Source organism: Triticum urartu, chromosome 1 (genome assembly GCF_003073215.2).
Source record: "Triticum urartu cultivar G1812 chromosome 1, Tu2.1, whole genome shotgun sequence".
In the NCBI taxonomy this organism is placed as follows: Eukaryota; Viridiplantae; Streptophyta; class Magnoliopsida; order Poales; family Poaceae; genus Triticum; species Triticum urartu.
Window position 1 is genome coordinate 473,823,465 of NC_053022.1, and position 14,058 is coordinate 473,837,522.

General features: G+C 48.3%; 1 protein-coding gene across 1 annotated transcript; it reads left to right on the plus strand.

The window, feature by feature from the left end:
* Nucleotides 1-3,774: 3,774 nt before the first annotated feature.
* Nucleotides 3,775-6,109, plus strand: LOC125520259. Its single transcript, XM_048685127.1, has 2 exons — nucleotides 3,775-4,832; nucleotides 5,183-6,109. Exons 1-2 carry the CDS (start codon nucleotides 4,039-4,041, stop codon nucleotides 5,844-5,846), a joined length of 1,458 nt encoding a protein of 485 aa, XP_048541084.1. The 5' UTR covers nucleotides 3,775-4,038; the 3' UTR covers nucleotides 5,847-6,109.
* The last annotated feature ends 7,949 nt before the right edge of the window (nucleotides 6,110-14,058 follow it).

Sequence of the window (14,058 nt, forward strand, 5' to 3'; positions counted from 1 at the left end):
TTGGAACATTCGCTTTGATGAGATGATCAAAGCGTTTGGGTTTATGCAGACTTATGGAGAAGCCTGCGTTTACAAGAAAGTGAGTGGGAGCTCTGTAGCATTTCTCATATTATATGTAGATGACATACTTTTGATGGGAAATGATATAGAGCTTTTGGACAGCATTAAGGCCTACTTGAATAAGAGTTTTTCAATGAAGGACCTTGGAGAAGCTGCTTATATATTAGGCATCAAGATCTATAGAGATAGATCAAGACGCCTCATAGGTCTTTCACAAAGCACATACCTTGATAAGATATTGAAGAAGTTCAATATGGATCAGTCTAAGAAGGGGTTCTTGCCTGTGTTGCAAGGTGTGAAATTGAGCTCAGCTCAATGTCCGACCATGGCAGAAGATATAGAAGAGATGAGTGTCATCCCCTATGCCTCAGCCATAGGGTCTATTATGTATGCCATGCTATGTACCAGACCTGATGTAAACCTTGCCGTAAGTTTGGTAGGTAGGTACCAAAGTAATCCCGGCAAGGAACACTGGACAACGGTCAAGAATATCCTGAAGTACCTGAAAAGGACTAAGGAAATGTTTATCGTTTATGGAGGTGACGAAGAGCTCGTCGTAAAGGGTTACGTCGATGCTAGCTTCGACACAGATCTGGATGACTCTAAGTCACAAACCGGATACGTGTATATTTTGAATGGTGGGGCAGTAAGCTGGTGCAGTTGCAAGCAGAGCGTCGTGGCGGGATCTACATGTGAAGCGGAGTACATGGCGGCCTCGGAGGCAGCGCATGAAGCAATTTGGGTGAAGGAGTTCATGACCGACCTAGGAGTCATACCCAATGCGTCGGGGCCAATCAAACTCTTCTGTGACAACACTGGAGCTATTGCACTTGCCAAGGAGCCCAGGTTTCACAAGAAGACCAGGCACATCAAGCGTCGCTTCAACTCCATTCGTGAAAATGTTCAAGATGGAGACATAGATATTTGTAAAGTACATACGGACCTGAATGTAGCAGATCCGTTGACTAAACCTCTCCCTAGAGCAAAACATGATCAACACCAGAATTCCATGGGTGTTCGATTCATCACAATGTAACTAGATTATTGACTCTAGTGCAAGTGGGAGACTGTTGGAAATATGCCCTAGAGGCAATCATAAAAGGATTATTATTATATTTCCTTGTTCATGATAATTGTCTTTTATTCATGCTATAATTGTGTTATCCGGAAATCGTAATACATGTGTGAATACATAGACACCAACATGTCCCTAGTAAGCCTCTAGTTGACTAGCTCGTTGATCAACAGATAGTCATGGTTTCCTGACTATGGACATTGGATGTCATTGATAACGAGATCACATCATTAGGAGAATGATGTGATGGACAAGACCCAATCCTAAACATAGCACAAGATCGTATAGTTCATTTGCTAGAGTTTTTCCAATGTCAAGTATCATTTCCTTAGACAATGAGATCGTGTAACTCCCGGGTACCGTAGGAATGCTTTGGGTGTACCAAACATCACAACGTAACTGGGTGACTATAAGTGTATACTACATGTATCCCCGAAAGTATTTGTTGGGTTGACACGGATCAAGACTGGGATTTTTCACTCCGTATGACGGAGAGGTATCTCTGGGCCCACTCGGTAATGCATCATCATAATGAGCTCAAAGTGACCAAGTGTCTGGTCACGGGATCATGCATTACGGTACGAGTAAAGTGACTTGCCGGCAACGAGATTGAACGAGGTATTGGGATACCGACGATCGAATCTCGGGCAAGTAACGTACCGATTGACAAAGGGAATTGTATACGGGGTTACTTGAATCCTCGACATCGTGATTCATCAAATGAGATCATCGAGGAGCATGTGGGAGCCAACATGGGTATCCAGATCCCTCTGTTGGTTATTGACCGGAGAGTTGTCTCGGTCAAGTCTACATGTCTCCCGAACCCGTAAGGTCTACACACTTAAGGTTCGGTGACGCTAGGGTTGTAGAGATATTAGTATGCAGTAACCCGAAAGTTGTTCGGAGTCCCGGATGAGATTCCGAACGTCACGAGGAGTTCCGGAATGGTCCGGAGGTGAATAATTATATATAGGAAGTGCAGTATCGGCCATCGGGAAAGTTTCGGGGGTCACTGGTATTGTACCGGGACCACAGGAAGGGTCCCGGGGGTCCACCGGGTGGGGCCACCCATCCCGGAGGGCCCCATGGGCTGAAGTGGGGAGGGGAACCAGGCCCATAGTGGGCTAGTGCGCCCCCTTTGGCCCACCCATGCGCCTAGGGTTGGGAACCCTAGGGTGGGGGGGCACCCCACCTGGCTTGGGGGCCACTCCACCCCTTGGCCGCCGCCCCCCTAGGGGAGCCTATATAAAGGGGGGGGGAGGGAGGGCAGCCGCACCCTGAAGTCTTGGCGCCTCCCTCTCCCCTGCTACACCTCTCCCTCTCGCAGTAGAACGGCGAAGCCCTGCTGCGGTGACTGCTGCCTCCACCACCACGCCGTCGTGCTGCTGAATCTTCATCAACCTCTCCTTCACCTTTACTGGATCAAGAAGGAGGAGACGTCACGCTGACCGTACGTGTGTTGAACGCGGAGGTGCCGTCCGTTCGGCGCTAGGATCTTCGGTGATTTGGATCACGTCGAGTACGACTCCCTCATCCCTGTTCTCTTGAACGCTTCCACTCGCGATCTACAAAGGTATGTAGATGCATCCGGTCACTCGTTGCTAGATGAACTCATAGATGGATCTTGGTGAAAACGTAGGAATTTTTTTTGTTTTCTGCAACGTTCCCCAACACGATGGTTCGTTTGCGGCCTCGCGTTGGGACACCTGCTTCATTCGTTTATCCCCAAACAAATGTGGACAGACGGATGGGGTCACGCGTTGGAGTTGGCCTGAGTTATACGGGCCTAAGAGCATTACTAATAGAGCCCTCAAACCCTCAAACCCCTAAAAATAACCGCTTTTTTTTTACAGTTTTCGCCGAAAAAACGCCGTAGACTAGAACCTCTAAACCCTCAAATCCGTAAAAAAATTAGAGGTCCAACCCTCAAACCACTTTGCAAACTGAAGTAGGGGTTGAGAGGAAACCCCCCCCCCCCCAACCTGCACTCCTCCTCCTCTCTCGCGTGGGAGCCTACTGCCTCCTCCTCCCGCCGCCTCCCGCCGCCTCCTACTGCGCCGGCCATGGAGGGCCCCGCCGCCGCCGCGCCCGTCCCGCCCGCCTCGCCCGCTCGACGCCCGCCCTCGCCCCCGCCCCCGCCCACCCGGCCATGGCCGACGTGGTGGCGGCAACCCACGTCGGGGCCAAGCGGCGGCGGGCGGGCCTCGCACCTCCTCCTGCCGCCTCTTCGGCTCCCGCCCCGGCCACCGTCACCGCCCCGGCGCCCGCCCTCGCCGCCTCCCCGGCGCCCGCCTCGGCCACCAAGAGGAGCCGGCCGAAGGTGGCCTCTCATGGGCCACGAGGGGCGGCCTCCAAGGTTGCCGGCTCGTCCCCGGCCGTGACCAAGCCGCGGAAGAAGCCCGCGGCGCGGAAGAAGCCCCCGCCCGCTGCCGTCGCCGAACCTCCTCCCGCCGCGCACGAGGTGTTTGAGGGTTCTAGTATTTGTGCCTGTTTTTCAACCCTTAAAATATCAAAAAATGGCATTTCTTAACCTTAAATCTGCTTTAAGGATTTAAGAATTTGAGGGTTCTACTAGTAATGCTCTAAGGCTGTCCTTGTAACCCTAAGCTCGGCCCATAGCAACGTTGTTGCACGCTGAGAACAGAATACCAAGCCCAACGCGCACGCACCGACCGTCAATGCTTAAGCGTGAAGTTTGCTTGGAGAGGCTCTCACGACAGTCATACTGCTTCATCTTGTTTTCATCCGATCCATCACCATTCCGATTCCGGGGAAGCTAAATCCCAGATCTGAAAATCCTCTCCATCCTGCTATCCCAAACCCTCGGTCCATCCCAACATCGATGACCCAAATCCTCCTCCTGCTTGATCTCACCTGATCCGAGATCCTGGAAACCCTCGGCGATGTCAACGAGCGCGTCGTTCCGGAGGACACATCACCGGCTTGGTCGCCGGATCGGGATGGAAGGCGATCCGATGGGCGTGGCGCTGCCCGAGGACGCCCTCGCGGAAATCCTCCGCCGCCTCCTGCCGCGCAGCCTCGCCACCTCGCGGTGCGTCTGCAAGGCGTGGCGCTCCATCGTCGATGGCCGCCGGCTGCTGCTCCCGGAGCTCCTGCCGCACTCGGTGCGTGGCATCTTCCTCGAGTATAACGAGGCCTCTTACCCGGGTTTCCTCTCTCACCCCTCCATGGTGCCGGATGATATCTTGGGCAAGCTCAACTTCCATCGTCTTCCCCCCGACCCCTACCAGTGGACCTATACTCACATCGAGGGTCACTGTAATGGGCTCCTGCTTTACCGAGACAGGCTAGGGCTCCAGGTGGCCAACCCCGCGACGCAGTGGCGGGCACGCTTGCCCCCGCCGCCGGAGAGGAAGAGGGAGGGGGGGATCGTCCGGCCGCACCTTGCGTTTGATCCAACCGAGTCATTGCACTATGAGATCTTGCTCGTCCCTCAAACGCCTCTCCCAGAGGAGAGGGGCCAGCCCGAGCCGTCCAAGGAATGGCCAGCATCCACATGGGTGTTGTGCTTGTTTTCATCACGCACGGGGCAGTGGGAACAGAGGGCGTTTCTCCGCGAAGGCGAGGCTGCAGGGATGGCTTCCGACGAGGTGTTGCACTGGACGTCAAATAGCTGCAGCACTTATTGGCACGGCATGTTATTTGTGCAGTGCAACGGTGGATTCACTGTTATGAGGTAAGGACCACATGCAATTCAGTTGTGTTACTCCAATGCAATGATTTCTGAATTTAGTCATCTGCTCATATGTATGTATTTGTAATGCGAATGTCTACTCCATGAGCCTGTTATATTTATTTATTTTGTGAATCGAGCCTGTTATATATTTGTAACAGTAAATATATCATTGCTCTATGTTTGATATTTGGATACAATATGACCTTTAAAGTTTAAACATATTTTCTCTGAGTTAATGTTTCCACATGTAGTTGCGTCCATCTGCATCTTTCTTGCCCTGCTTTTCCTCTTAAAACATTAAGCAATTCCACCAATGTTAAATGTGTTGTTGATGGTTTCATGTTTTGCAGAATATCCTTGTCAAATAATAAGTATCGGGTGATTAAAATGCCAACAGATATTGAGGAATCAGACTATGATGAGCTTCATCTAGGACGGTCAAGGGAAGGGCTATGTTGTGCAACATTTCGTGATCGGACCAACCTTCGTGTTTGGATCCTTGACGATTCATGTGGTACGATGGAGTGGGCGTTGAAGCATCACATTGACCTTGACCAGAGTTTATCACGTGTAATGTGGCATTGTGGGGAAAAGGAGGGACCCTGGAGTTTACAGGATGCTATCAATGTTGAACACTATGGTCAACAGGATTTAAATGATGTTAACATGGATGAAGATCACAGCAACAATTCTTTTGTGAAGAGTGAAGTCGAATGGGATTCCGACAACGATAATATAGGTGACAATGAATCTGAGGTCGTAGAGAGCTACTTACCCTATGTTAGTTTTCTTGGATTTCATCCTTACAAAGAAGTCATCTTCTTGGATCTTCTTTCGCTAAGAAGAGCAGTGGCCTACCATCTGAATACCTCAATAGTGCAGGATTTGGGTAATATATGGCCCAATGACTACCACGCTGGGCACGCGGGAGACATAAAAAAGTCTTTTCTGTACACACCTTGTTTGATAGCAGATTTCCCAGAAAACAAACTGAAAGCCCATGTTGAAGGCTAGCTAGCCAGCTTATTTGTTTCAAACAGTTTTGAGTCCTCAAGACCTATGTTGTACTTGTCTTTGACTCCATGTTGTTTTAATGTCTGCTACCTTGACAAGACAAACTTGTTTACAGCTTGAATTGCCGAAGGACATGTAAGCAGTGTTATGCTCCAGCAAAATTTCGTTTGTGAACTGATTGATTTATCCATATATAATTCATCAGGCTAGTCATCTTGGCTCAAAGAATAGGATTGGCTTGTTGCTGTAGCATTGTTTAGAAATTCTATTGGCTCACAGGTTAGTTTCTTAGTTAGATTTCTTAAGTTAATCACCATTTTGTTTCTTTCCATAATATCCCTCTAGTCTGTGTGTAAATTTTACAAGTATGGTGGCATCCACTTGCCTCCATGCTTTTTATCTTCAAAAAAACTTGTCATTTTGGTAAATATGTTGGCCTCATGGTTCGTGTTGATAATGGAAAGTTTCCAACCTATAACTGCTAGGAGCATCATTGTTTTTTGTTCCACTTTGTTTGTAATGAGATATCTTGTATATTACATTATTGAGTTGTTAATTTCATGTTGTCAGTTCTTAATTTCCAGCTCCAAGGAAATCATGTTGGTGTGCATCTTTGAGTTCATCTTCATCACCAGTGGGTAAGCGGCTCTTCTACCACGGAGTGATATCATAAGGAGCTGGCAAGGTTCTTCTGGCAGGCTGCCGATGGCCGCCCAAAATACCACATGGTCAAATGGGCGGACATCTGCTTACCTAAAGATCGAGGTGGGCTAGGTATGACGGCCTCTCGGCACATGAATGTCGCCCTGATGTTGCATTGCGTCTGGCGGATCTTGCGTGGAGAGGGCGGTTTGTGGTTGCCAAATACTTGCGGGGTGCGCCCCTCTTAGACATGCTCGCGCGTAGCTGGGTCTCAATTCTGGAAATCTATCCAGAAGATTAAGCATGAGATCCGGCTTGGTGCCACCTTCTCGGTTGGGAATGGGAATGACACTCAATTCTGGCTCGATCATTTGTTGGGTGATGCGCCACTACGCATTGGTTTCCCTAGCCTTTTTGCTATTTGTTCGGACCCGTATATTCTGGTTTCCGTGGCGTAGCCCAGTGGAATATCACGTTCTGCCGAGCATTTGGCCAGGAGGAGGCTCTGGAATGGGACAGACTGAGGGCCGCCGTCCTGTCGGGGCTATCACAGTCCCCTGACATTGTCTCCTGGAGTCTCTCTCCTTTGGCCGTCCCGTCGGGGCTATCCACAGTCCCCTGACATTGTCTCCTGGAGTCTCTCCTTCGGCCGTCCAGTTGGGGCTATCCATAATCCCCTGACATTGTCTCATGGGGGAGAATTCTCCATTAGTTTGGCATATCAGGCGTTGTGTCACGCTCCGGCCATACAGTGGCTATCACCACTGTGGAAGGCCCCTGTGCCGCTTAAAATAAATATATTCGTCTAGCAGCTGCTCCGGAACCGCTTGCCCTCAAGGACTGAGGTCCTTAAGCGCAGCAGTCCGGGCGATGGCATGTGCCCCCTCTGTAGTATTCTAGAGACGGGCACTCACATCCTGTTTTCTTGTTCCGCGGCACGAGCTCTATGGAGCTTTATTCGGGAGGCACTCGGGTCCGATTGGGAGGCCGGAGACCTGGCCGAGTTCCTACAAGGCAGGGCGACCCAGCCGGGTCACAAGCGCCGCCTTTTTTGGTGTATCTTTGTGGCATTGATGTGGACTCTTTGGACAACTCTCAACAAAATGGTAATTGAGCAGATCTTTCCACGACGGACTTCTGACTCGTTTTTTAAATTTCTTACTTTTTTACAGTACTGGCACCTGCTTGCTAGACATCGGGTCCGCGACCTGCTTGGAGTGATGTTGGATGTGCTAGTGGCAGCGGCGCAACATCTTTGTGCTCCTTGGGCTTGCTTCGGAGTTTGCCACTAGGTGGCCTCTTTTATTTCTTATTCGTTTCTTGGGCGTGCTTGTGCTGCGGCCCCAGCCGTCTGTTTCTACTATTGGTCCTGGGACTTGGTTGTATGGAGGTTGGCTTTATTTATAAAGCGGGGCGAAAGCCTAGTTCGAGAGTGGTATCATAAACAGTTTGTCTAATTCACATCTATGTTTTTTAAGGATATCACATCTAAGCTCCCACAAATAGATTATGCAGCAACGAAGAAACAAAAAAATAGGACAAAAAATAGACCACAAACAGAGTGAACATGAGCTTAGATATATGTCACATCTAGATGTGTCTTAGACAGACCTTATCATAAAAGCTAAAAATGCATGTGTCTTCATGTGTGAATCTTCAGCGGTAGTTCCAAGTTTGCTGCTCGACAATTTTCAGACTACAAGTAAATTGATAGTCAATGCTCTTATCTGTAATACGAGTTGGTCTTCGACGTGTTAAGCACAAATGAGTAAACAGACCCAACAATAGTCTAATGATGTTTATTTACAGTCTTAGATTTGTAATCTCGCATGAAAAGCATAATTAAAATCACAAGGAAATCATCTTCTTATGCTCAACAACACTCCAAGAGCCGATTCTGCAATTTAATGTCTGCTTCCTTTTTTGTCCTTAGTAGAACATGAGTTAATTAATTTTCTGATAATCTGCGAATCTCCAAGTGAGTATTGTTGGCTCGAGAATCTTACGGGAGTTAGGGATTTAATATTGTATAAGTGAAAGGGAATAGTCTTTTTAAGTAGCAATCGGAGAAAGCTTACAGGTCATTCAGTGTTGGCTATGAATGTGGGTGTTAATTGCTACTCGATAAATTTAGAATTAATATCATTCTTTTGTTTTCTCTAACAACCAAGACGAGTGTTGTGCTCACTGAACTGGTGATGTTCCTTTCTCCAATTCTTCACCTTGATTACTGCCACCTATTTCCTATTGGTGACTGAGTCTTGATACCATGTTTGTATAGATAAAATCACCTTCCATTTCTACGTTAAGTAATTTGGGACGGAGGGAGTACTAAGGTGGTTACAAATTTGTTTCTGCTTGAAAGTGCAACTATCTATGGGTAGTTTTAGTAATTCTTAACAACATATAGCTCATTAAACTAATACTCTTTCAAGACGATCATTTCAGAAAGTTCAATGATTGGCGTGACATGGACTAGGAATGTGGACCCCTTAAAATGCTAAGGACACATATTGGCTCAAGCTCAAGACTCTACATTTTCATTTTAGTGATCCAAGATCACATTGAGTCCATAGGAAAAGCCAATACTATTAAAAGGGATGAGGTGTTGCTTAATGGCTTGCTTACTCAAAATGCTTAGTGATATGCTCCAAAATCCCTCATCCACTTTCTCATATCCACATATGTCCCAAACCAAAAGTCAAACTCGGCCCCACCGATTTGATCTATCCGGCACCACCGAGTTCATTTGACATAGCCACTGTCAGAAACCCTAGTAAGTTCGGTCTCATCGATAGGGATCTCGGTCTCACCGAGATGGGATTGCAAACTCTCTATTTCCCTTCGTAACGTTTCGGTCTAAGCAAGATGAGCGATCAGTTCCACCGAGTTCGTAATGCAAACTCTCTGTTTACTTTTCGTAATGTTTCGGTCTCACCGAAATGAGCGATTCGGTCCCACCGAGTTTGCCTGACCAACCCTCTGTTTGCCTATTACAGAAATTGGTCTCATCGAGATTACGTTATGCCCTAACCCTAATGAAATCGGTCCTTCCGAGTTAACATATCGGTCCCATCGAGAATCCTAACGTTCACATTTAAATCGGATTGACCGAGTTTAACTATTCGATCCCACCGAGTTTGGTAAATTGTGTGTAACGGTTAGATTTTGTGTGGAGGCTATATATACCCCTCCACCCATTCTTCATGCGTGGATAGAGCCATCAAAACGTGCCTACACTTCCAGCATTCATTTTCTGTGAGAGAACCACCTACTCATGTGTTGAGACCAAGATATTCCAATCCAACCACAGGAATCTTGATCTCTAGCCTTCCCCAAGTTGCTTTCCACTCAAATCATCTTTCCACCAAATCCAAATCTGTGTGAGAGAGTTGAGTGTTGGGGAGACTATTATTTGAAGCACAAGAGCAAGGAGTTCATCATCAACACACCATCTATTACCTCTTGGAGAGTGGTGTCTCCTAAATTGGTTAGGTGTCACTTGGGAGCCTCCGTCAAGATTGCGGAGTTAAACCAAGGAGTTTGTACGGGCAAGGAGATCGCCTACTTCGTGCAGATCTACCCTAATGAGGCAAGTCCTTCATGGGCGATGGCCATGGTGGGATAAACAAGGTTGCTTCTTCGTGGACCCTTCATGGGTGGAGCCCTCCATGGACTCGCGCAGTCGTTACCCTTCATGGGTTGAAGTCCCCATCAACGTGGATGTACGATAGCACCACCTATCGGAACCACACCAAAAATCTCTGTGTCTACATTGCTTTGCTCCTTCTAACTCCCCCTTTACCTTCATATGCAATGATTACATTCCCCTGCTATACTCTTAGAATTGCATGTGTAGGTTGATTGCTTGACTTAAAATTGGAAAAAGGCTAGATTTTTATTTGGTCAAGTAGTCTAATCACCCCCCTCTAGACATACTTTCGATCCTACAAGTGGTATCAGAGTTTTGGTCTCCATTTGCATTGATTTCCATAGCTTTGGTGATCATAGCCTTGGTTTCACAACCTAGGAGAGTACGTCATCTAGCGAGGGAAATTACCACCGTAGAGGTCCTTACTTTGATGGTACTAATTTTGCTAGTTGGAAGCATAAGATGAAAATGCATATTCTTGGACATAACCCCGCCGTTTGGGCTATTGTGTATATTGGCTTGCAAGGTGAATTCTTTGATGGGAGAGAACCGAACCGTGAAGCTACCGCGGAAGAGTTGAAGATGCTGCAATACAATGCTCAAGCTTGTGATATCCTCTTCAATGGATTGTGCCCCGAAGAATTCAACAAAATCAGCCGTCTTGACAATGCAAAGGAAATTTGGGATATTTGATTGATATGCACGAAGGTACCAACTCCGTCAAGGAATCCAAATTGGATGTGCTTCAAAGTCGGCTTGAGAAGTTCAAAATGAAGGATGGTGAAGGTGTCGCTGAAATGTACTCTAGGCTTGCTCTCATCACAAATGAGATTGTTGGCTTAGGAAGTGAAGAGGTGACAGACATATACATCATCAAGAATATCCTAAGAGCCTTGGATGAAAAATATGATACCTCGTGCACATTGATCCAAATGATGCCCAATTACAAAGATCTCAAGCCAACGGAAGTCATTGAAAGAATTGTTGCTCATGATATCACTACTGAAATCAGCTACTTTGCCATCTGCCAGCTCTTTGCCGCCAGCTAGCGGACAGCAAAGAAGCTCTTTGCCATCAGCTACCAAAAAGCAGACGGCAGAGAACTAGCTGATGGCAAAGACCTAATTTGCCATCAGCCAGTTCTTTGCCGTCGGCTAGCAGACGGCAAAGAGGGAGGGGCCCCACTGACGAGCTGCTAAAAAAAAACCTAACGCTCCCCTCTTTGCCGTCCGCTAGAGGACGGCAAAGAGCAAAAAGGCGGACGACAAAGGGGGGCGGACGGCAAAGAGGGAGGGCCCAACTAACGTTAACGGCCGCGCCCCACCCTGCCCCTCTCTCTCTCTTTCTCTCCCCAGTTACTCGCCGCCGCCCCGTCGCCCCACCACCCCGCCACCGCCCCAGCGCCCCCCGCCCCGTCGCCCCTGCCGCCCTGCCGTCTGGGCGCCGCCACGCCCCGGCGCCCCGGCACGCCCGCGCCACGCCGCCCTGGCCGGGCCAAGCCCCGTAGCCACTGCCGCCGCCCCGGCCGCCCGCCCCCGCTCCTCCCCCGCCCAGGCCGCCCCGCCCCCCTCCTCCACCCAGGTGAGCTCTCTGCCTCCTTTTTTTTCCTTTTTTCTGTTTTTTTAGTTTTAGGTTTATGTTTAGTTTAGATTTAGTTTTAGTTTTAAGATTAGTTTTAGGTTTCTAGGTTTAGTTTTAGTTTAGTTTCAGGTTTAGATTTAGTTTTTTCCTTTTTCTGTTTTTTTAGTTTTAGGTTTAGGTTTAGGTTTAGTTTAGTTTTAGGAAAGAAGAAGAAGAGAAAAAGTGGAGAGGAGAAGAAGAAGAAGAGGAGGAGGAGAAGAAAAAAGAAGAAGAGGAAGAAGAAGAAGAAAAAAGAGGAGAGGAGGAGAAGAAGAAGAGGAAAAAGGAAAGGAGGAAGAAGAAGAAGAAGAAGAAGAAGAAGAAGGAAAAAAAGGAAGAAGAGGAAGAAGAGGAAGAAGAAGAAAAGGAAAAAAAGGAAAAAAACCCGACCCGACACGGTACCCAGACCCCGACCCGGCACCCCAACACGATACCCCGACCCCGAGACCCCGACACCCCGACCCCGAGACCCCGAGACCCCGACACCGACACCTTGACCCCGACCCCGACCCCAACAGCCCGACCCCGAGCCTGACCCGACACCCCGACCCGGACACCCTGACCCCGACCCCGACCCCCCAAGCCTGACCCGACACCCCGACCCCGAGCCTGACCCGACACCCTGACCCCGACACCACACCCCGACCCCGGAAACAACACCCCGACACCAACACGGCACTACCCCGACATCGACACGACACCCCGACCCCCCGACCCCGAAACAGCACCCCGACCCCGACACGGCACCCCGACACCGACAGGACACCCCGACCCCCGACACCTCCCGAAAAGGTGTTCTTTGGCCTTCCAGAGGCCGACGGGGTCATATATTTGTGAATTATTAGTTAGGTCATATATTTTTCGATTTTGTTATGAAAAACATCATATATAATTGTGTTGATCGTGTAGTTTTAAATGTGCAGTTGTTTCATCGCTGCGAGGTTTGGTGTTCGATGACCTCGCCGTGCGTTTGACGAGCTCTGCCCCTTCGTTCGTGGGTGAGCACAAATGACAAGTCCTCCTCCCCCATTAATTATTTGATCTATTTCGATGAAACTTGATAGCTAGCTATATATGTGTCTTGAATCATCAGTATGCGTAACCAATATGTGTCTCCCGTTCGAAAGCGTCATAGTTATAAATATGCATGCATTTGCATATTTATAACCTTGATTCTTTCGAATTGTCCAACGCTATCCATGGACAGCCCGAGTATGTGTAGATTGGGTTCGTTTTCCCATATGCTTTGCTCCAGATCCGACGCATAAATTTCGTCAGTGCCTCCCCTGTTGTTCTCCGGGTACACATCCTCTATGTTTATTGCAGAGACGTGTATCAGGAGAACAGCGGGGAGGTGCTGCCAAAATTTTGCGTCGGATCCGGAGCATAGCATGGGAAAATGAACCCAATCTACACATACACGGGTGGGATTAGGACCTATCATTACCTATTAGAGTGTAGGTTGCATGGACGTAATAAAATTGACAAAGTAGATCAACTGATGAATATATACATGGTGAATTACATATATAATTGTTGTGTGTCCAGTAGCTTTGAAAGTCAAGATGAGTGACCGTGCGTGGATGTATACCGGTCACACTGGTCAGAACAAATGGAGCGCTGAATGGTTCACAAAAACCAAGGGGTTTGTGCAAGCCGCATTTGCAAATGGCCAAAAGAAAACCTGGTGCCCCTGTTTCTGGTGCGGCAATTGGGAAAAGAAGACAGAGGCTGAAATGGGCAAACACCTGCAGAAGAGTGGTTTTACGCCCGATTATACGGTGTGGACATTTCATGGTGAGTCTGCCCAACGTGACCGAGCTGAGGTGGATCGTCGTCGCACCGACGAGCATGGTACCGGGATGGAAAACATGGTGCAAGACTATGATGATGCTCGGGATTCGGACGAGGAGATGGAGGAATCTGCAAAGGCCTTCAATGAAATGTTGGAGTCTTCAAAACGTCCGCTCCACGAGCACACTGAGCTTTGTCAGTTGGATGCCATCTCACAAGTAATGGCTCTGAAGGCTCAGTTCAACTTGGGTAGAGAATGCTATGACGCAATTATGACAGTATTTGGACGCTTTCTACCCAAAGGCCATGTAATGCCTGTAAACCTGTACCAGTCGGACAAAATCCTCCGTGCACTGAAGATGCCCTATGAGAAGATACATGCCTGTGAGAAAGGATGTGCCTTATTTAGGCTTGACTATGCGGACTTGAACTATTGTCCCATTTGCAAGTCTTCCAGGTATATTGTGGTAGACAACGGTATGGGTAAGAAGACACAGACCAAAA

What these genes read in the sequence shown, in the direction of transcription:
- LOC125520259 (XM_048685127.1), top strand. Translation starts at nt 4,039, where the DNA reads ATGTCAACGAGCGCGTCGTTCCGGAGGACACATCACCGGCTTGGTCGC. An exon ending in GGTGGATTCACTGTTATGAG is followed by an intron (nt 4,833 to 5,182) that starts GTAAGGACCACA and finishes CATGTTTTGCAG; the next exon opens with AATATCCTTGTCAAATAATA.